The sequence below is a fragment of the Canis lupus genome, chromosome 6, assembly GCF_003254725.2.
Source record: "Canis lupus dingo isolate Sandy chromosome 6, ASM325472v2, whole genome shotgun sequence".
NCBI lineage: Eukaryota > Metazoa > Chordata > Mammalia > Carnivora > Canidae > Canis > Canis lupus.
Window position 1 is genome coordinate 17,909,300 of NC_064248.1, and position 21,827 is coordinate 17,931,126.

The following is a 21,827-nucleotide window of genomic DNA, read 5'->3' on the forward strand; positions in this document are numbered from 1 at the left end:
GAAGTTCAGAGCTCTGAAATGCAACATGTTTGCAATGACAAAAGACTGGAAATAACTTAAATGTCCACGAGCGGGGTATCAGTTCAGTGGGTTTTGACACAATTTCATGTGATGAAATAGTATGCAGCCATGAAAAAGAGAGCCCATGGTACTTGTATGCACTTGCACAGAGTCATCTTCCCAGTCTCAGGTTAACCTAAAAAAGTAAGATGCAGAACACTATGTGTGGAATGGGGAGAAAAGAGTTTATATGTGTTTGGTTTTTTGTGTGTAACTTATCCCTGGAAGCCTGCCCAAGAAGACATTGAGCTCTGAGGAGATTGCTATGGGGTAGAGTAGGGCAGAAATAGGAAACGCTTATTTTCCATCCTTTTGTACCTTTTGAATTTCGTACCAGGCACATATGTTGCCATGCAAAAGAATATGTTAAAAAAAATATGTTAAAATATATTTAGAGGCAACCAACAGGTGTCCTTTGGGACTGTCCAGGATAAGAAAAAAGGCAGGACAAAGGGAGACTCCATCCAGGACCAGAGCTGGTGGGTTTGGCAAGAGGCAGAACTGGGGGAGTGGGGGCTGGGGGCTTCCGGGGGGGGGGGGCAGGGGTGCTGGCCATGAATTCCTGCCTCCTCTGCTTCTGCCTTTCTCTTGGCTTCACTCAGATCCAGCAACACACCTGCAGAAAGCCTTATTGAGGGAAGGTGAGGATAAAGCCGGAGCTGGAGCCAGTTGCAGGGCAAATGGTAGACAGTGCTCAGCCCTGGCTTGTCCACAGATAGATTTTCATCCATCCGTTCAGCCAATAAATATTTATTGAACACCTACTATATACTTTGGTGCAAGTCTATAACCACGATCAGTGATCTCTAGCTTCGTAGCTTTGTAGGGGAGATAGACAAATACACAGACAAGTCTAATGCAGTGAGACAGACAGGGGATGATCAGAAGGCCATGAGAGTTCCCTTCCTAGGGAAGTGTTATCTCAGCTGAGACCCGAAAGATAAGAGAAGTTAACCATTTCCTAACTGGAAGGGGATGCAAGCGAGTCCTAGGCATAGGTGTGTGCAAAGACTGCAGTGTGCTGAGTGAGGGAGGTCATGCAAGAGCTGAGGTGGGTGGGTGGACAGGGCTGAGCAAGAGTCTTGCAGGTCAGGGTAAGAAGTTCATAATTTACCCAGGTACTAGGGGAAGCCATTGGAGGGTTTTAAGTAGTGCATCTGAGTGTTCTGGTTTGTTCTCCCCGAGGGAAGAATGAAGAGACCGAAGTCCACCAGTCCACAGGCTGTTGGAATACCAGGGGAGGTATGGGTATTGAAATAGTCAGCAATGGAGGGTGAGGGAGGTGGATGGATTTGAGATTTATGTTGGAAATTGAGCTAACAGGTCTTGATGATGGCTTTGTCCAGAGAGAGAGAGGGAGGGGTTGAGATGACTCCTGGGTGTATGTATCCAGCAGAGCATCTCCAGAACAGTGAGACCATTTGCAGCAATGGGAAGCAGGAGCCCAGTCTGGGGTAGGAGAACCAAGGGCTCCATTTGAGATCTATTGAGTTGGAGATGGTTTTGGACATACAGAGACACGAAGCAGGAAGTTGGGTAGAGGAGTCTGGAGCTCAGAGGAAAGGACTAGGCTGGAAATATACATTTGTGAGTCACCAGCATATAGATGGTATTTAAAGCCATGAGACTGAATGAGATCACCTAGGGAGAGAGAATATAGACAGAGAAGAGAAAGTCCAAGGCTGAGCTGGCTGTAGAAGGAGGAACTCTGAAAAATCACCAAGCATGGGTCCCCTGCCAAGAGGCACAGGCCTGTGCCCTCAGAATGAACAGAGGTAACCATTAGATTTGGCAAGTTAAGAAGTCGTTGGTAGACTTAGCAAAAGTGGTTTCAGTAGAGTGGTGAGGACAGAGCCGGGTTGGAAGAGATTGAAGAATACATTCAAGGCAAGGGAGCAGAGACAGCAATAGACAGCCCATTAGAGGTTGTCCGTCTAAACCATCCAAGAGTTCGCTCCCCTATGACCTCTGAGGGCAGACCGGGCCCTGGTGATTTCTATCTAAGCCATAAATGGAGCCCAGCACAGAGCAGGAACGCAATACAGTTACTTAATGATTGGATGCATGAATGAATGATAAATCACTGCCTGTGTCAAAAGGGCCTTTTCTGGTGGGGAGGGCAGCTGTATGCTTTTGGGGGAGATTGAGGAAACTGCCAGATCCACTCCAATGGCTAAAGGCTCTGGACCCCTTCTCCTAGCTAAAGGAGGCAGCAGCTGCAGACAGGCCTGGGGGTGGGAACCCGGGCTCTCAAGTCAAAGAGTCAGGTTGCTGGACTCTCCACTGACCCTCACGTGTAGGTGACTTTGGGTAAGTCACTCCCTCTTTCTCAGAAGAGAGAAGTATAGGCGAAGGAAGCTCACAGGAGGTCCCATAGATGGTAGTCTGTCTCCTTTACCCCATTTCCTCCTTCCTGGGCTTAGTGTTCAGGAAATAGCGGCTGATCAGGGAAGCAACCTTGCCCCGCTACTGGGGGGAGACTGGCTGGGTACCCCCCAGAAGGCAAGACAGACGAGGGGTAGGGACCCAGGGTAGGAGGGCGCTTATATCCGAGGAGAGAAGAGCTTCCAACACGCCACAGACACGTGCCCAGTTTGGGGCAAGTCAGGGAACTGGGACTGTCAGGGATGGCTGAACAGGCATCTGTGTAAGCAAACCAAGAAGACCCTGAAGTGTCCTTGGGCTTGAGTGGGGCGGGACATATCTGTGACAGACAGGCCCACCTGCCAATCAGAGGGACGCTAACTCCTGGAGGCTGAGAGGGGCCCGCAGGATGGCCAGTGGCCGTTGGGAAGTGACAAATAGAGAAAAGCGCGGACTGGAAATGGGAAATGGGAAGGCCCTTGGGGGAGCCCACCCAGAAAGAGGAGCCTGCGAGGGTGCTGTGGGTGACCAAGTGACCTGCCTCGAGGTGGGCGGGGCCTTTCCCCGGACGATCCTTTCCTGCGGCACCTGCGGAAAGGAGCGGGAGGAGGGCTCGGAGCTGCTGGAGCGCTGCCCTTGCGGGCGGGCGGGCGGGTGGGGCGAGGGGACCGGCAGGCGTGGACACGGCTGCCACCTAGTGGGACAAGCCTGTTATTTCTCCTGGCGCGGGACTCCAGGGCCGTCCTCTGCAGAGCGCTGAGACCCCTGTGCCTTTGAATTTGGGGACACAAGGCAAGGGGGAGCCTCAGAGAGGAAAATGCAGAGCCCGGGGAAGTGTGCGTCACCCCCACTACTTTGCCCCTCTGTACCTTGGTTCCCTTTCCTGTATAATGAGGACAGGCTTGCTGTCTGTGATGTAGTCCATGTGGAGAGTGGAGTTGCGAGGGGGGGGGCGGGGGGGGGGGTTATTGAAGGAGCTTATCCCTGCTCCTCAGCCCAGGAGAGACTGCATGATACACAAATGCAGCTCTCCTTAGTCCCTGCTAAGCCCCTCCTATTTCTAAATTTTGGGACTGCCCCAGCTACTATTTTATAATCAGCATCACCCCAAAGGATGACAGCCCTGGGGGGGGTGTCCCCAGCTCCCAGTTCCCAGCTCTTTCTCTCTTCCCTCCCTCCAGAGCTGTGCTCAGAATGGCTCCAGGTTATGACATCACAGAGCCCCCACCCCTGTGACAGGAGTGGAAGGGTCATGAGGCTGTGGCAGTGGACCAGAGCATGGGCGTGGCTGGTTGGGCTCGGGGCCATAGAAACAGGTGGGAAGCTATCCTGGGAGCAGTGGGGACAAGGAAGTCTTGGGGGTGAGGGGTTAATTGGCCTTAGGAGCTGGGAGGGCAAGCCAGGGTCTTCCTCTCCTTCCACATGTCTCTCCCACCCTCCCCATCCAGCATGGGCCTTCGCATGGAGAGCTCAGTTGATCCTTGAGAAATTCCTGGAACCAAATCAAGTCCCTCTACAGCCATACTAAGGCTGTGTGGCCTGGCAGGGTCCTGGGTTGGCCTCAGCCTCTTGGGGTGGAGGGCAGAGGTCTGCTGGATTCTAGACGTAGACTTTGCTTCCTTAGCACCCAGGCGGGAAAATGCCAATGTCTTGGCCCGAGGAGCAGAGTCTCTACTCTTCATAGAGAGACCTGACTTCTTTGATTACCCAGACTCAGACCAAGCCAGGATCCTGGCCGTGGCCCAGTTTATTGGGGAGAAACCTGTCATCTTTGTTAACTCAGGTATGAACCAGCTTGAGAAGGGGCCTCCTTCCTTGCCAGGGCCTGGAGAAGAGCTGCCCTTGGCCCTTCGATTGGAGATGAGTCCAGGGTCCCCATCTCCCCTTCCTTGTCTAACAGGATCCAACTCTGAGTTCTTCCATCACATCCTGGTGGGCGCTCTGGTGGTGGCCTTCCTCTTCCTCCTGTACCAGTTCTTCATACACATGTAAGGCCCCCCCTTCTCCCCTGGCCCCTCCCACCTCAGCCTTCCTTGGGAGAAGGTGAAGAACCCAAAAGCCTAGGGAGGCAGGGTGTGGCCTCCCACCTCTGATCTCATATTCCATAGGACCTGCCAGAAAGGGGCCTGAGGAGTTGGACACAGGCCCTGGACTCTGCCCTGAGTGCCCAAACTGCCCCTCCTCTCCTGCTGATGAATTAAAGTCTACTTTTTTCTTCCCTCACTGCTTGGTACCCAGTCAGGGAGTCCTACCCCATCCTGTGGTCATCCGTGCTCTCTAGCCCCAGACCCCCACCCTGCCCAGCACCAAAGAACTGGGTGAAGAGGGCCTTGGTGGCGTTCACGCAGATCAGATCGTCTTTATTAGCGGTCTGTAAAGCACCTCCCAGGGTCCCCTGACCCCAGACTGGAGGAAGCCTTGAGAGGTCTGTAGCACCAGGGACATGCCAGGGCCTGAGGGCAAGATGTGCAGCCTAATTGGGAAGGGATGGGGCTCCCCCTCACCTGCCCCCGGGATTGCTCAGCACTGGGAAGGTTGGGGGTAGCAGCCACCTCCCTCCCCCCACCCCCACAAATTAGTATGAATTTGGGCAAATAAATAAAATAAATAAGATTCCTCAGGCTGGCCTCCCCAAGGAGCAGTGGAGGCAGCTAGCCCCAAGCAAGGCCTGCGGGGGAGGGGGGGTGAGTTAGGGTGTCCCCCTCCCTCCTGGATGGTGGGGAACCGAGAGGAGTCTGCAGCAGGGGGCTGGGATGGCCTTGGTGACAGGCCTCCCCCACATTCTCTGAGTCCCAGTCCCCTTGAGTCAGTCTCCCCATGGCCCTCTAGCCCTTCCTCTGTCCTTTGCTTCCCCAGGGCCCCAAGGTTGGTAATGGGAGAAAGGGTGCGCAGGAAGGGGTTTGCTACCTTCAGCTCAGGCACTGCTGGGGGAAGAGGCTCCCCCTCCCTGCCTGCCTTTTCACCTGATCCCTGCCCCTCTGCCCCTGAGGGGAGATGTCCCACCCCCCTGGAGTCCATCTGTTAGGGGCTGTCAGGGCAAGAGGCCCCTGGCTCCCACCCGCTGCCTGGCAGCCCCAGAGCCCAGTCCCCAAGGGGCGGGGTGGGGCGGGTCCCCGGCCCCACCCTCAGTCCTGGGTCTGACATGGAGACCGAGGCGGGGAGCCCCGGGGCCGGAAGAGGCGGCAGGCCCCGCGGCAGATGAGGAAGAACCAGTAGAGCTGGGGGGCCAGGAGCAGCGCGGCGCCCAGGTTGACGTGCACCGGGATGGCGAGAGGCACCGCAAGCAGAGGCAGGCCGGCGTGCCGCCCGTAGGCCCAGTACAGGTAGGGGAAGAGCAGCACCCGGCAGCAGAGGAAGCTGATGAGCATCAGGGCCCCGTTCACCTTGTGCAGCAGAGTGTGCTGCTGCTTATACTGCGGGTGGGTGGGTGGGTGGGCGGGGAGGTCAGAGAGCAGGGGCAGCAGGGGAAGGGTTGCCCACTTCCCCTACTCAGCCCCTCCAGGCCCCACCTCCCCTAACCCAGGCCTGTAGCCCCCCCAGACCTGGCATGTTAAAGAATTCCTGCAGGTCCCTGAAAGCGCCCTCCCTTCAGGCTCAAATACCCTCAGGTACAGTCTCACCTGGATGAGGATCTTGCCAAGGCAGACGAAGGGGGTGCTGACCTCAGCCATCAGCAAGCAGCCTAGAAAGAAATCTCCCTTGCCTTGACGCCACACCTGCGGAGGAGAAGGAGGAACTAGCCTGGCCTCACCCTGGACTCCCTCCCTCCCTTCTCTATCGGCCAATTTTGGAGATGCTTAACTCTGAAAGTATGAACACGTATGCACAGTAGCAAAGCCACAGGTGTGACCTCACTGTATCCCTCCAACCATCCCTCAGGTGAGACTGTATACCTTGCATTATAGATGAGGAAATTGAGGCCAAGAGACATGCAACCGCAACTCCCAGGTACCACGGCTGGCTGGGCATATCCAGTCCAGGCCAGGCTGACCCCAGGCCCTCCCGCTGTTTGGGGCAGGGGTGCTTGGGCAGGGGTAGGGGTGGGGAGCCTTCTGTGGGAACTTTCCATCCTGGGCCTGCCCTGCTACTGGGACCTGGCCGCAGGGCTTCCCAGGCTCTGGCAGTGCTGGTGTGAGTAGGACAGGGGGCCCTGGCTTTCAGCACCTCAACTCACCACAGACAGCGGGAAGCATACGAGCACCATGACGGCGTGGTGGAGCACCATGAGGAACTCCTTGTGCAGATAGCCGCGCGCCACGGCCCAGGTGCTGCCCGGAGCTCGGGCCCCCCCTTCGTCCCCTCCATGCCCCTTGACCTGGTGCTTGTGCCAATGACACAGGAACATGGCGTAGATGTCATAGATGAAGTAGGGCACTGCAAATTGCGTGTAGGCAGAGGAAAGCCAGTGTCTGTTGGGCAGAGAGAAAGAGAAGAGTCAAAGAAGAAAGGAGATGGACAGAGCAGCAACTAGGTGCCAGAGTCAACCCTGGATGTGCCACAGGAGTCAGACCCCAAGTGATAATCAAAACAACCTAGTTCCTGGTTAATGGAGCTCAAAGGTAGAGTGCAAGAAACTAGCCCAAGGTCAGACAGTCACACTGCTGGTAGGTAGGAATGCTGGGAATTAAACCCAGACTGGCTGATCTCAGAACCCAGCCATTTTTCATATTCATTCATTCATTCATTCATTCTTCATTCATTCATTCATTCTCTCTCTCTCTCTCTCACTGCAGTATGGTGGAGGGGAAAAGACACCAAAGGACAGCCACAGATCACAGGGCAGCAACATAGTGAGAAAGCAAACTCAGGCATTATATGACAGACATCTGAGGTTAGAGCAAATAACAGCAGAAGAGGCAAGAGCAGCGGAGAGGGATCGTATGGGCTGACATCCAACTGCCATGCAGTCACTGTTCTAATATCCAAAACCTTTTACAAGCATGAACTTATTCACTCCCCACAGAAACCCTATACAAAGTAAGGATGGTTATCACCCCTATTTTACAGCTGAGGAAATTGAGAGGCTAGGTAACTTGGCAAGGAATAGCCAATTGCAGGAAGTCTGGCTCAAAAGCCCCCAGCCCTCAGCCCGGCTCTCCCTAGAAGATTGCAGACAGGTGTCACCGACAAGCCTCACTGGGGATTTGGTGGTGTCGTCGGTGTACTTGTTCTGCCTGAATGTGGCCCAACCTCTTGTTTTTTTCAGGTACAGCCAAGCATTAAGGAGAAAACGCTGAGCAAAAGGAGCCAAGAGCAGAGAAAGTTCTGTGTACTTTGAGAGTAAACAAAAATGAAAAGTGCATGAATATGCAACATTGCATTTTTCTTCTTGACTCAGCATGTTGAGTACTTTCTCTTAAATGCTGTAGCCCTGTGGCAGGTCCGAAGTGGGGGTGCGAGGTCAGGGAGGTTGGCCCAGGGAACTGGCCCAGCTACATGGATGGATGAAAGCAAAATCAGCCAGAGTGACACAGAAAAGTTGCTGAGACCAAATATGAGGAGCTGCAGAAGGGAGAAGAGGAATGAGGGCTGGGGGTAGGTCCGCGAAGGATCAGGTGAGATGGAGACAAAATGCAAACCCTGGGAAGACTGGCCTGCAAGGGAACAGGCAGGGATGATTTGGGGCAAAGAGAACCTGAGACCCATGCTGGAGCGTGTGACCAGGAAAGGGAGAGAGGAGGGGGAGCAGCAGCCCAGGTCTGACACACAGGGCAGGCAAGCAGGGAGAACCCTGATGGAAAGGGATCCAACTGGCCCAGGGTAAGCTGGAGCAAGAGTGGCTGGGAGAGCCAGCTGCAGGATCCGTATGGTTTGGGGGGGGGGACCAGGACTGCCCTCCAGGACCCCATGCTGCAACTTGAAAGTTAAACCCATCTCCATGCTCTCAGCAGCTAGGTGCTCTCAGCAGTTAGGTGCTCAGACACAGGAACAGCTGTTGTCCCTGGATTAACCCTGATCTTCCCCACCCACCTGAGGATTACAGGGGAGGGAACAGGAACAGACTTGGGTCGGGGGTGGGGGGGCATGTAAAAGTGGAAAGGTGACCTCTGTGTGAAAAGGCGAGGGCAAGAAATGCCTGGGAATCCAGGCTCATCTTAGACCCAGGAGTGGAGAAGAAGGGGGGGGTGGGAGAGGAAGCCTAGTTACCAAATGCGTAAGAAAGAAAGAGTTAAGCACCCACTGTGTGAGAACCAGAACTGCTTTAGGCATTTGACACACACAGTTCAACTCCTCCTCAGGGCAGCCCTTCCAGGAAGCGCTGTACCTCACTCCACAGAGAAGGGAACTCATCTGTAGAGAAAGAGGAGCGCCGCCAGATCAGGGTCATCCAGACAATGTTCCTACGGCCCAACAGGCACTAGAGAAGGGGGTTAGGGCCAGAAGTTAAGCGTGGGTGTCTTCAGCACCCTGACAGGCCATTCTGCCCCAGCCCGCGGGTCACCTGGAGCCGGCCCGTCAGCACCACGGACAGGGCCCCTCTCCTTCCTCCTCCGGCCCCACCTCTTAGGTCCGGGCTTTTTTGGCAAGCGCCAGGCACTGCAGCAGCTGCCAGTGCCAAATTTTGGCCTCTTCACCCTTCCCCTCCCCCAACCCCCCCATGGCCCAACCGTTTGTGGCCTTGTCTCTGTCATCTCTCTCCTCTGTCTCCCTCTTGTGCAAGGAGCTGAGACTGGACACGTGGATTCTGGGAGGAGCGGAGGGGTGAGCCTGGCGTGAGAAGGGAGGCACCCCCATCGGATGCTGGTTAGACAAGGGGTCTGAGGGATGCCAGGGTGGGAGGAAGTGGAGAGGAATGGGCATACGGGACCTACTATGACATGAGAACCCAGGAAGCCTAAGAGCTGCTTCGACAATCTCTTTTGATCCCCACTCCTTTCCCCCTGGTCTGACCTTTAAGGACAGGACATGGATAAATTTATCTCTGGGTGTTGAGTTGCAGCTAATGCAGTTAACTTGCTCAGTCCCAAGCGAAGGGCTTGGGGACCACTGAAAGAGTCCTCTAGGAGACCTGGGGTACTCAGGAGTCACACACACATGCAGGCTGAGGGAACTTGGGTAAAGGTGGTCTGGTGGCACTTACTGGTCATCAATGATGTGCTTGCAGGAGGTGGAGACGATGTAGCCAGCTGTGGAGGCCATGACGGCTTGGACAGAGGACACTAGCCTGGGGGGAGAAAGAGGGAACAGAGGTAGAGCAGGGAGATGCAGTCCTCTGTTTCTCCTCTTTACTCTCCAATTACTGCCCTTCAGACTCAGTCACTTTTCAGGCCACTCTTGCCCATCTCTGCCTGAGGTGAGCTTGCCCACAGCTCGCCCTTCACCTCAGGCTCCAGGACTCGCCCCACTGCAGCTACTACTACTCTGTACACCCTACTCCTGGCTGCTGTCTTCCTTTTCTTGGCCAGTCGGGGACACAGAGTAACCCTCCTCTCAGGAGGACACCAGGGAGGTCATCTTGAGGTGAGACAATGCTGATAACAAGGTCTCTTCCCGGGGAGGGACAGCAAAGGGCCAACACTGGGTGGTGAGGGGAAGCCCTGGGCCTGTTCCTGTGGCGCTCAGCCATCTAGTCACCATGCCACTCCTCATTGACACCAAGTCCCCCCTTCTCCTGGCCACTTTCCCGCTCACTCTGTGTGCCCATGCCCCCTCCCCAACTCTGGCCCTCGTTCCAGGTTGTACAGAGTTCTGCTGTTCATTCCTCTGTCCCTTGTACCCCCAAACATATGCCCTGAGTAAGACACAGCTCTCTGCCCCTTGCCTCACTCCCTAATATCTGGTAGAAATGTTTGAGTCCCATGCTGGTCCTGTTTTGGAGGGTGGGAGAGTGAATGGGGGAGAAGACAGGAAAGCAGTCTGGATACTAGTAGACCAGATGGCTGGGTTTGGACGAGGTCTCCTGGGACAGACAGTAAGGCAGCAAGGGGGGCAGGAGGCTTGGAGGTAACAGCCCACCAACCACTTCAGTAACCTCCAGGCCCCAATGGGCCAAGGGGTCCAGGGGAGGACTGGGTCCCTTCCACCCCCATGATGCCTGAGAAGGGGAGCGGGGCCAAGGGGAAGGGAGGCCGTTTACCTGGCTGAGACAATGACCGCGTCGGCCTCCTCCCAGCGCAGCTGGGGCAGCCGCTGGAGCGTGTTCTTGGAGAGGAGGAAGAGTCCGGGGAACACCACCCCCCCAGCCACCATTGGGGTCAGCATGGTGGCTCAGGCCTCGGGCAGGGAGGCAGGTGGCCGTGAGGGGACAGGGAGGCCGAGCTGAAGGGAGTTGGAGGTGGAGCAGGGACACCAAGCCGGGGAAGGAGAGAGAAAAAGAAAAAGGGGCACAAAAGGGACAGGGCGGGGACGGGATGGGGCAGGCCAGTCAGACCAGACCGAGGGAGAAAGGGAGTTAAATGAGACTGGGGGAAATGGGGAGAGACTGGGGAGAGGGAGGATCCGGGAAAGGGAGCGGGAGCAAGCTGGCTGGAGGGTTGGAAGCGAGACAGGAGGAGAGGACTTGATAAGAGGACAGAGAGGGAGAGGGTACCGGAGGAGGAGGATGCGGGTGGGGGAGGGGAACGAGAGGAGAGGCAGGTGGGGAGGGGGGGCTTACGTGGAGAGGCTGGGAGGACCCGAGAAGGCGGGGTGGGACTGTGGTGCCAGCCCTGAGAGGGAGGGAGAGTGGGAGGGAGGGAGGGACGGCCGGAGGGAGGGAGGGAGGGAGGGAGGGAGGGAGACAAGAGGAGCTGCCCGGCAAGTGGTCAGCGGTCAGCACTCTCCCGCCTCTTGCTGCCGCCACGGTCCCTACCGAGCTGCCCGGCCCGGAGGGAGGCTGCACGGGGCATTATCCAGAGTTCCTGCCCAGCCCCCTGCCCCCTCGGTGGGGAGGGGGAGGGGGAGGGGGAGTCACCCGCTTGGGGAGGGCGGGGGAGGGGCGGGGAATGATGGCACCGACCAGACACCAAGAAACCGGACCTGCAGCAGCGTCTCCCCATGCAGCTCTGAGCCACAGCAGCGGCTGCGACAGAGATGGGGGGGAGCAGAGAAAAAGGGAGGGGGAGGCCCTTAAAGAGACAGCAGCTGCGGCACAGGGGGCTGCTGGGGACATGGGCCAGGGGAGGGTCGGATCTCCTCTTGGGGAGGAACGTGACCCTGGACTCCCTGGCCAGCTGGGAGGGGGCTTGACCCTGTTTCCCACCAGCACGTTGAAAACAGCTACCATTTTTTCCTCTCTCAATGCCTCCAAATACTCGTTTCTCAGCGGTCTGCTGGGGCCCCAGTTTAGGGGAAGCACTCCATCAGAGAGGAAAAAAGGAGGAGGCAGTGAGACAAAGTGGTACATCTTGCTGTCTCTGAAGGATGAGTTTAAGGACTGGGTGAGAATAAAGACACCCCAACACAGCATTCTTCAGGCTCAGAGACCCCTCACATCCTTCACTCCAATGGGAAGGAAGAAAACCCAAGATTTAAGTCAAGTGCCTCTAGGTCCTGTCTTTGCTGAGAGTCTGTCCTGTGATCTTGTCTAACGGTTGTAATAGCACTGACATAACAGCACTTGCCCCCTTTATACAGGTCAAGAAATGGTCCTGGAGCCTCAGTGGCCCTCCCCAAGATCACTTAAGAGGAGGCAGAAACCCTTCCATGCTGGGTATCAGAGTGGCTGCAGGGTTTGAAGAGGGTGGGGAAACCCTGCCTCCGTGAAAACCCACCTGGAACTCGAGGATGCTTCTGCCTCTGTCCTTCAGGGTGCCTGGCCTCTCCTGGCTTCTCCTAAGCACGGATCACTTTCTCTTTCTTCAGGTTTATTATCTTCCTGGCTCCCCTTCCTCAGGGACTTCAAAGAGCAGCAGGACCCCAGGGACCAGCTGGTTCAGACCCTTCATTTCATCCACAAGGAAACTGAGACGCAGTGACTGGCTAGGGTCACACTGCATGTTGGAGGTGCAGCTGGAATCCCACTGGCCTCTGAGCTGCTTCTCACCCTTTTGTGTTGCCTTCCTGAAATTTGGCCCTCCTGTCCTGAACCCAACTGTCCTATGAACTTCTACATGATGTGAGTCCTGGACCCAAACCGTACTTTGGTTTCCAGGCCCACCCTAAGGTACACCTCAATAAGCAACCCTACAATTTATCTTTACCGATCCAAAGACCATTCCATTTCCTCCCCAAAAGAGGCAAAGGGCTGGATTTTGCAATTTTGTGCTGCCCTCTAGTGGTATGCAGCAGGAACAGACTCTGAGAGGTCTCGCCTTTAGCAGGAGTTAAGGACCTCCCTTCTTGACCTCAGGGCTTCATTTAGGGGAGAAAAGGACCCAACTTCTTTTTTCTTTTTAAGATTTTATTTATTCATGAAACACACACACACACACACACAGAGGCAGAGACACAGACAGAGGGAGAAGCAGGCTCCCTGCAGGAAGCCCGATGAGGGACTCCAGGATTATGCCCTGGGCAGAAGGCAGATGCTAAACTGCTGAGCCACCCAGGGATTCCCAGGACCCAACTTCTTAAGTGTTTTCTAGGTGCTGGGCATTAGGCAAGATGGTGTATGTTCATTCTTATTTAATCTTCCCAGATGGTAATATCTGTTTTATAGACAAGAAATGGGTTTAGAGATTGAAGAAGAAGAAGAAGAAGAAGAAGAAGAAGAAGAAGAAGAAGAAGAAGAAGAAGAAGAAGAAGAAGAAGAAGAAGAAGAAGAAGACAAAAAACTTGCCCAAGATAACACAGCTATGAGACTGGCAAAACTGGAGTGCTCCAAAGCCAAAGAGCAAAGCCGAGTTTGGGGCGGATGGGGCATGGGTTATGGGAGGGCATCATCACTACTTGATTGAGGGCAACAAACCTGGTGGCCGTGTGGCTTCTCTCTGGATGACATGAATTTCAGCAAGCAAAGACACATTTCTGTCTTCCAGGAATCCACCTAGACACCCAAGTAAATTCTGCCTTCGGTCAGCTCCCTCTCCTACCCACGTTTCCATGAGAGCTCACATGTGTGTTAGGCTGTGTCGAACAGGTCAGAGATTTGCAGCATCAGGGCCAAATCCAGCCTACAAACATGCTTTGCGCAGCCAGTATGGTGTTGCCAGTACAGTACTTTCTTAAATTCTCAGTTGTGCTTGAAAATTAGGAGATTTCACATCAAAGCTCAACTTCTTTTAAGAAAGAATCATATGAGGGATCCCTGGTTGCCTCAGCGATTTAGCACCTGCCTTTGGCCCAGGGCGTAATCCTGGAGACCCAGGATGGAGTCCCGCATTAGGCTTCCTGCAGGGAGCCTGTTTCTCCCTCTGCCTGTGTCTTTGCCTCTCCCTCTCTCTGTGTCTTTCATGATTAAATAAATAAAATCTTAAAAAAAAAAAAAAAAAGGGGGATCCCTGGGTGGCTCAGCAGTTTAGCGCCGCCTTCAGCCCAGGGTGTGATCCTGGAGACCCGGAATGGAGTCCCATGTCAGGCTCCCTACCATGGAGCCTGCTTCCTCCTCTGCCTGTGTTTCTCTCTCTCTCTCTCTCAAATAATTTTTTTTTTTAAAGAATCAGATAGACAACACAGAGCCCACATTCTAGCTCCGTACGTTTGACTGGAGCCGAACTGCTGCTGCCCCATCTGATGGGCTGAATGTTGAGTTTTCTGGCTCACCATTTATCCCCGCAAAGCCTATAGCCTTGTCCCTTGCAGGAGTCTCCCACACCTACTTCACAGACATGAATTCACCTGATCCTCACAAAACATCTCGATGAAGACTGGAAGGTAGTTGTTCTTAGTAAACCCATTCGCAAGTGGAGGGGCGCTGAAGTTCAGGGAGATTAAAGACTTGCAAAAGATCTCATAGCCAGTTTCTTTTGACTCTTAATCTCCCCCTGGCACACGCATATGTGTGTACACATGGGCATGCTCTCTCTCTGTTTCTGCTCTCACCACTATTCCTGAAAGCAAGAGATCATCTCCACCAGCCCTGACCCCAGAAAGGACACCTTCATCCTGTCCTCTTACTTGGATGCCACCAAAACAGCCTCTGGTCTGTCCATCCGCAGGTTGGAGTGGTTCTGCAGGCCCCAGCAGAGGATAGCAAAACTCAGCGGAAAGAAAATGCAGCCCAGTACAAAGAGCAGGGTCATGCCTGTCTGAGGTAGAGAAGGTGAGAAAAGATAAGAATGTGAGAACGCACAGTGTCCCTCAGACCTGGACACTCCCTTTACCCCCATAACTCAGTGGCGCATGGGATCCATCCATCTCTAAACCACCAGGCATTGGTCTTCCCTAATCTCTTTGGAATCTTTTTTTTTTTTTAAGATTTTATTTGCTTGAGAGAGAGTGAGAGAGCAAGCATGAACAGGGAAGGGGCAGAGGGAGAGGAGAAACAGAGTCCCCACCGAGCCCGAAGCCCAAGATGGGGCTCAATCCCAGGACCCCAGGCCTGGAGATTATGACCTAAGCCCAAGGTAGACACTTAAATGACTGAGCCACCCAGGCACCTCCCTTTGGGATTTTTGTTGCACTTTAAATATCTCTCATCCAGGACAGCTGGACATCTGATTTTTTTTTTTTTTTATCAACCCATTCCAACAATTCCATTCATTCTTCCTGTAATTCTTGGAGTTGGGGGATCCCTGGGTGGCGCAGCAGTTTGGCGCCTGCCTTTGGCCCGGGGGCGCGATCCTGGAGATCCGGGATCGAATCCCACGTGGGGCTCCCTGCATGGAGCCTGCTTCTCCCTCTGCCTGTGTCTCTGCCTCTCTGTCTCTCTCTCTGTGTGACTGTCATGAATAAATAAAATCTTAAAAAAAAAATTCTTGGAGTTGGTCTCCACCTTCCAGTCCATCTCACACGTTAAAATTCCTTCTCTTCATCCTTCAACCCTAAAGACGTACCTGCTCCTTATTAACTCCACCCCAGCCCATCCTCTGCCTGCCCCCAAGCTATTCCAGTCACCTCTCCCTTCTCCTAGGTTCTCACCTCTGAGGGGCAAGGTGGAGGCTGCAGAGGAAGGCTGGTGATTCTCATCGGCACCCAGAACTCAGAAAAAGGAAAGTGGGTGTTTAAATTATAAAGATATTTGAAAATTTAAAATAATACTTTTTTTAAAATAAAAAGAAAAACCAAGGCATTATCCATTAGTAAAGGGGGGGGGAGAAACAATAGAACTCCTGAAAACATACTTATTTACATATATGTCATTTTTGTCTGAAAAAGCCTCCCCTCCCATCCAGTCCAGGGAGGGGAGGGGTGCAGAAGGCCCAGGGGGGATGCAGGGGGTTGGGGCCCGCCATCCTGCGTCTCCTAGGCAGCTGTGAGGGGACCTTCTTTTAGGACACAAGGGAGGTGTCAAACTGCAAGGGCACGAGGCTGGGGCAGGGCAGCAGAGGCAGTTGAAGAGGGCGGGAATACCATGCTCCCATTGGTGGACAGGTGGACAGTTTAGAACATGCTCTCCCCCATTGGTTCACCTCCTGACACATGTGCCCAATCATATGCTTCCTGCCAGAGGCACCCATCTGGCTGTGGACGGGGCTTCTCACGCAGAACTGACCAATTAGAACTCGTCGATGGCTTGATAGAGAGCTTCATTTCGGGCAGAGCTGAGAGAGGAGTAAGGAAAAGGAGCAGCAGAAGAAGAACACCCGAAGGAGTCATGGCTTTATAAGGCAGAACAGTATAGGATAATAGTTAAGATGGCAACTTCTAGGGTGGGACCATCTGGCTTCAAATTCAGACTCTGTGGATAATAAAAGAAACTGTATGGCTCCATTTGGACAAAGTTCAAAACAGGTAGCATATCTTCGGTGAAAAATCAGAATTGCACTAAACTTGGGGGGAGGTGTTGACGGAGGGGAGACCCCAGAGAGCCTTCTGAGATGTTGGGGATGCCCTTATCTTGATCACCACTTTACACACAGGTAAGCGTGCCCAAGGTGTACGCTTAAAATGTGTGCACTTTAATTAAATTAACCTAGAATTTTTAAAATGTTAAACAAATTTAGGCTGTTCTGTTCTCTGAATGATGGTGGGCCAATCTCTGTGAACCTCAATAATTCTCTGTGAAGCTGGTATAATATTTCCAGGTCACTAAAAGCTACTTTTAGAGCTTTTACTATGGGCCAGAAATTGATCTGGGTGTCTAATTTCCTTATTAACAGAGGAACAGCTTTGTGGGTTGTTTATTATTGTGTCTATTTTACCGAGATGGGAAAACAGGCACAGAGAGGTTTGGTACCTTGTCCAAGGTTACACAGGAAGTGAATGAGGTAGGATTTTTATAATCTTAGTTTCTGACTGCATTGGTCTCTGTAATGTTACGCAGATATAAAAAAACACACACAACAACAAAAAAACAAACAAACAAACAAAAAAACCCACAAACTCATTTTCCTAAAGGAACTGCAAGGTTAAAAAAAAACACATCATTTTAATACAACTTAGACATTAGTCACAATTTCAGAGCTTATCTCTGTGAATAGTTCTTGCTTCTTTACTCCATTTTCCTCCTCTGGATAGGAAACATCTCTGAACATCAAATTAAAGGTTAAACCACGAGTAGGATAAGTTTTTTTTTTTTTTAAGATTTTTATTTATTTAAGAGAGAGAAGAGGGATCCCTGGGTGGCGCAGCGGTTTGGCGCCTGCCTTTGGCCCAGGGCGCGATCCTGGAGACCCGGGATCGAGTCCCAGGATCGAGTCCCGCATCGGGCTCCCTTCATGGAGCCTGCTTCTGCCTCTCTCTCTCTCTCTCTCTCTCTCTCTCTCTGTGTCTCATGAATGAATAAATAAATAAAATCTTTTTTTAAAAAAAATGGGTTTAGGGCAGTGTTTCTCACTTTTTTTCCATTATTCTCCCCAAAGCAGCCTTTTTTAGACATTTTGTTTCCTAATCACCACTCATCATGAAATATTGATAACACAGATACACTCACTACCTGTGCTTAGTAGTAACTAGAAAGAGGGGTGGTTTGTTTAATTTGGTTTGGTTTGGTTGTTTTTTTGTTTGTTTGCCACCAAAAACCTATTTCTGTCCCCTTGGGGGCGATATTACCCCTGTCAAAATGCATGAGAGCCATCATACCAACTCGGGTTTTTAGCCACCTTCACAGGCACCATCTCAACATCCAGTGAAGTAGTATTAGTTCCATTCCACAAATGAATGCAGTGAGAGGTTACATTAATTATCGAAGACTGAAATGGCTGGTGAATGGATTGGGAATCCAGAGCTCTTAGCTCAGCCACTTAATTATCTTCTTCAAAACTGTGCTTTCTCACATGGACGATGGTATGACTGAACCAAAGAGGTTTTCTCTAAACTTCGGGGTTTTGTTTGTTTGGTTTTGCCCTATTTGACCTAATAGCAAACATCCATACAGTGCATGCTAGATGTCAGGCACCCTTTACATTTACTAAACTTGTGATCATCACAACAACCTAAGTACCATTATTACTTTCCCTTTACAGAGGAGGGAGGCGAGGCACAGACAGGTTGTGTGATTTGCTCAAGGTCTCACAGGCAGTTAAGTGGCATAGCTGGGAGTTGAACCTAGTTGTCTGATTTGTAGAGCATCTACTCTCACCACGTACTTTAAAAGGAGACTCTTTATCACTGCCGAAAAGTAGAAAACCAGTATCACTCGTTGTAAATAGAAGGTAACAAAATATAAATAAAAAGGAAAAAAGTTGGGGATCCCTGGGTGGCTCAGCGGTTTTGCGCCTGCCTTTGGCCCAGGGCGTGATCCTGGAGTCCTGGGATCGAGTCCCGCGTCGGGCTCCCGGTGCATGGAGCCTGCTTCTCCCTCCTCCTGTCTCTCTCTCTCTCTCTCTCTCTCTCTCTCTCTCTCTCTGTCTATCATAAATAAATAAATAAATAAATAAATAAATAAATAAATAAATAAATCTTTTTTTAAAAAAAGGAAAAAAGTATTTTAACTTTCCAGCTAGATACTGTCACCTGCTTCGAATTCTGAGCTGGAGGCCTGCACTCTCTTTGTTAAAGACAAGACATGGCAAGATAAGCACGGATACAGAGGTGTTAAAGGGCTTTTGGCAGCAAAATGAGACGTACTCCCGGAATAATCAGAAAGTGTTGAAGAGAGATTGGAAAGAGGATAGCTTTCGTGTGCACGCCGGCTTTCTTGCAGATGGGTGTAGCGTGTAAAATAAACCCGAGCCGAGCCGCGTGCCACACACGGTGGTCCCTGGTCTGGGCGTTCCAGGAGTGCCTGAACTCCCCGAGGAGGAAGGGAGACCTGCCAGCCGCCAATTCTACGCGGGGACTCTACGGCCCTGGGGACAGCGCCCCCCACCCCAAAACGGGCTGCGTGCGTGGCGCCCCCTAGGGGCCGGTCCCGGCTCCCCGCCCCAGTCTGGTGGCTCAGGTGAGTCTCTCACCACCCCTCCCACGCCCCACTCCCCCCGACCCCGCGCAGTCCTCATGCACCTGTCTCACAGTTCCCCCGGGCCCTGGAGTTTACCGTTTCCTGCGACTCCAGGCTCCTGTGTACAAATGCTGCCTTGCGCATCCTCTCCGCCTGGGTGGAGCGCAGCCTGGGCCCTGGGAGGTGTGCCGGTGTGATATCATCGAAGGCTGTGAATAAGTAAACAATAAGCAGCTAGAAGTGGCCTGTTTCCCACATGATACCCAGGGAAGGGTCCAATTCCCCCTACCCGTGCTTTGGGGAGAGTCCCGCCCAGCGTGCCAGAGCATTTATTATTTAGTACTCTTATTGTACCTGTCCCAGGTGAGGTGCTGTTCTAAACAAGTCCAGCCCCACCCTTTGTCTGTGCAGTAGAAAAAACTGAGGGGCACGGTAGGTGAATGGAATGAGAAAAGGAAGAGTCTGGCCAGGCCCCTTTTTCTCCTGTAGATTGGCCGTGTGACTTTGATCAAATGTCAGAACCTCTCTGAGCCTCTGTTATATACACACAAAATTCCACTGCCTGGGCTAGAATCCTAGTTCTGTCACTTATTAGCCAGGAGAGCTTGTGCAAGTGATTTACTACCTGTTAGAAGGAGGATAGGAACAGGAGCAGTACTCTCCAGGGCTGCTAGGATGAGTGAATGAGAGGTGTGTAAAGCATGGTTCCTATGTGCCACCTTGTAATTTCTCACTGTGATATTCATTCCTAGTTGTTCTGGTTATATTTTTTCAGGAGCCCTTGTTCTATGCCGAGGACTCTACATACCTTTCCTCCAATTATCACAAGACCTCTGTGGTCTTAGGTGATTCCTATTTTCCAGATGAGTGAGACTTAGGCTCGGTGAGGTAACTGACTTGCCCAGGATCACACAGATAAACGGTGGCACAACTAGAATCCAAACCTACATCTTACCTGACCTAAAATTCTTTTTCAACCACATCAGGACCTTTTTCATGTATAAAATGGAAATAATGGTTCCTGCCACTCAGATCTACTGTGAGGATTAAATAAGATAAAGTCTGGGAAGAGGGCTTGATTGATGCTTGCTCTACCTCTGGTCACCTTGACTTCTTATTCTCTGGGGGTGACTAAGCATAGGCCTTTCATTTTCCTAAAAGGAGGCTAATAACGTCCTCTTAGTCTCTAGGAGGCAATAATGTCTGATATCCATAGGAGGGGCTGAAAGTCTAAGATCAAAATTGGAGCTGCCAGTTTCTGTTCCCATGCCTGAGCACAGGCCTGACTAGGTTTCCTTCATCTCCCGGGTGTTTGGTGGGTCTCAGGTCTCCTGCCTCACCCCAGGATGACTGAGAGTACATAATCTTTTCCTCTCCTTCCTGGGGACTGTGGAAAACTCCACACGATCATATCTGATATCTCAGGCTTTGAACTTTAGGGAGAGGAAGACCTTACGTTGATTTGGCTATTGTGAAATCAGTTTCTCCCTGCCTCCAACAAATGGTGTGATATGGGCAGAAGTGGCCTTGGCAGAGTGGGTGCATACATCACCCATCCCATTGGTTTGTCTTCAAGAGGGCAGGCCCAGTGTACTGTCCACCATCCTGCATAATGTATGAGCCTGTGGTAGGAACAGAATACCATCAGCAGTGAGTCTGACCGCTGGAGGCTATGGACGTGTACAGAGGCCTTGCCAAGTCTGACGTCTCTCTGTTGGCAGGAACAGAACAGGAGGAGGGAGTATGTGTCACCTGAAGGCTTCCCTGGGGCTGGGGTGGGAACTGGCCTCATCTTGGGCCTCAGGATTCTGCAAAGAAGACAGACAAGAAGACAGCTCCCAGAAGGCAATCTGACTCTGCCTTAGAATCAGCCATGGTGACATTGGGGACAGCCAGCCTCCTGTTTCCTGGGCCTGAAGTTCCCTCTGAGAGGGCTGGGGGTGGCAGGGGAGGTGGGTGCGATTCTGTCAGTGTGGCTGAAGGTAAGAAGGGAGATTTGGGAACCAGGGACACGAACCCTGGTAGTTTCTGTGGTTGCCTTGTGGTGCAGGAAATCCCCAGGAACAGCAGCTATGGTGAGGTACATCGGGGCAGAGAACATGGACAGAAGTAGGTAGATGATGGCACAGCTTTCAGGGGAACATGCATGCCCTGATGTAGTAATCATGAAGTCTGAGGCCTCCGTGGGGGAGGTGTGCTTATGTGAGTGTGCAGAGTGCAATCATGTATGCGTAAAACCTGAAAGATCAGGAATGAAAGTAGGATGTCTGAGAGGCTTTGGATAACAACCCTTCATTGGTGGATGGCATTGGATTTGACTCATTCATAGAATCAGTGAATGCTCACTGGAGACCCCCAAGACCACACCAACTGCCAGGGCTTGGGATATGGGGATAAATCAGACCCAGGCACTTGCTGTCTAACTGGGGAGAATTTTTTTTTTTAAGATTCTGTTTATTTATTCATGAGAGACACAGAGAGAGAAAGGCAGAGACACAGGCAGAAGGAGAAGCAAGCTCCCTGCAGAGAGCCCCATGTGAGACTCAATCCCAGGAACCCAGGATCAGGCCCTGAGCCGAAGGCAGATGCTTAACTGCTGAGCCATCCAGGTGTCCCTAACTGGGGAGAATTCAAATACCTGGTAATCTGTGCTGGAACAGCATGCATATAAGGTGCCTGAAGCAGCCACCTCTACCTGAGGCAGTTGAGAAGAACTCCCCCTGGCAAAGCTGAGCAGAGGCTTGAAGGACAAGGGAGTTCTTCAGGGGGAAACAGAAGTGCTCTAGGCAGAGGGAACAGTATCTGCAAATGTGTGGAGCTGTGGGACCTGTTGCTGGCTCAGGAACCCTGAACAGATCCTGTGGTGGAAGCTTGGAAGAGTGATGGAACACGGAACAGTCTTACTTGTTCACAGACGATCTGATCCTTCTGTCCCAGTGGAATGTAAGCAGCATGAGGGCAGGAAATTTGTCTGCTTTATTCCCTGCTGGAGGCCCAGAGCCTAGATGAGATATGCTGCTAATGAACGAAGGGAAGAGAGGAGGGGCCCAGAGTGGATGAA

At 52.3% G+C, this 21,827-nt stretch overlaps 2 protein-coding genes and 1 long non-coding RNA gene across 14 annotated transcripts; 2 read left to right on the forward strand and 1 right to left on the reverse strand.

Moving 5' to 3' along the window:
- The first annotated feature begins 2,815 nt into the window (after positions 1–2,815).
- C6H16orf92 (chromosome 6 C16orf92 homolog) lies at positions 2,816–7,726 on the forward strand. Of its 8 annotated transcripts, none has more exons than XR_007411016.1 (8): positions 2,816–2,971; positions 3,162–3,216; positions 3,606–3,785; positions 4,049–4,207; positions 4,325–4,412; positions 6,304–6,372; positions 6,529–6,689; positions 7,631–7,726. XR_007411016.1 is itself a non-coding variant. In XM_025415775.3 (6 exons), the coding sequence occupies exons 1-6, from the start codon at positions 2,834–2,836 to the stop codon at positions 4,552–4,554; spliced, it is 510 nt and encodes a 169-aa protein (XP_025271560.1). In that variant the 5' UTR covers positions 2,826–2,833; the 3' UTR covers positions 4,555–4,647. The 8 variants fall into 8 exon arrangements, 5 of the variants coding, with proteins under 5 accessions (XP_025271560.1, XP_025271557.1, XP_025271562.1 ...); XR_003123825.3 differs by having other exon boundaries at positions 6,586–6,689; XR_003123826.3 differs by having other exon boundaries at positions 6,604–6,689.
- TLCD3B (TLC domain containing 3B) lies at positions 4,759–21,647 on the reverse strand. Of its 5 annotated transcripts, XM_035717870.2 has the most exons (10): positions 21,405–21,647; positions 20,409–20,574; positions 18,863–18,975; positions 15,855–16,123; positions 15,364–15,423; positions 14,401–14,531; positions 9,506–9,589; positions 6,599–6,833; positions 6,045–6,140; positions 4,759–5,781 (listed from the first exon to the last, which is right to left on the reverse strand). In XM_035717870.2, exons 4-10 carry the CDS (start codon positions 15,900–15,902, stop codon positions 5,446–5,448), a joined length of 990 nt encoding a protein of 329 aa, XP_035573763.1. In that variant the 5' UTR covers positions 15,903–16,123; positions 18,863–18,975; positions 20,409–20,574; positions 21,405–21,647; the 3' UTR covers positions 4,759–5,445. The 5 variants fall into 5 exon arrangements, with proteins under 5 accessions (XP_035573763.1, XP_025271555.1, XP_025271553.1 ...); XM_025415770.3 differs by lacking the exons at positions 15,855–16,123; positions 18,863–18,975; positions 20,409–20,574; positions 21,405–21,647 and adding an exon at positions 15,567–15,827 and having other exon boundaries at positions 14,401–14,527; XM_025415768.3 differs by lacking the exons at positions 15,855–16,123; positions 18,863–18,975; positions 20,409–20,574; positions 21,405–21,647 and adding an exon at positions 15,567–15,827.
- Positions 11,483–15,658, forward strand: LOC125755181 (uncharacterized). Its single transcript, XR_007411018.1, has 3 exons — positions 11,483–12,460; positions 13,004–14,545; positions 15,356–15,658. It is a non-coding gene; the product is annotated as an uncharacterized LOC125755181 (long non-coding RNA).
- Positions 21,648–21,827: the final 180 nt, after the last annotated feature.

Bases quoted from the DNA above. Each gene is read 5' to 3' on its own strand.
- TLCD3B (XM_035717870.2), bottom strand. From the start codon at position 15,902: ATGGGTGCCTCTGGCAGGAAGCATATGATTGGGCACATGTGTCAGGAG. The intron at 9,590-14,400 runs GTAAGAGGACAG...TTCTCCCCCCAG, and splicing joins GCTGTTTTGGTGGCATCCAA to GCTAGTGTCCTCTGTCCAAG. The intron at 5,782-6,044 runs GTGAGACTGTAC...GATGCTCATCAG, and splicing joins TTGGCAAGATCCTCATCCAG to CTTCCTCTGCTGCCGGGTGC.
- C6H16orf92 (XM_025415772.3), top strand. From the start codon at position 2,834: ATGGCCAGTGGCCGTTGGGAAGTGACAAATAGAGAAAAGCGCGGACTG. The intron at 3,217-3,605 runs GCAAGGGGGAGC...CCCTCCCTCCAG, and splicing joins TTTGAATTTGGGGACACAAG to AGCTGTGCTCAGAATGGCTC. The intron at 3,786-4,048 runs GTGAGGGGTTAA...TTGCTTCCTTAG, and splicing joins GGGACAAGGAAGTCTTGGGG to CACCCAGGCGGGAAAATGCC.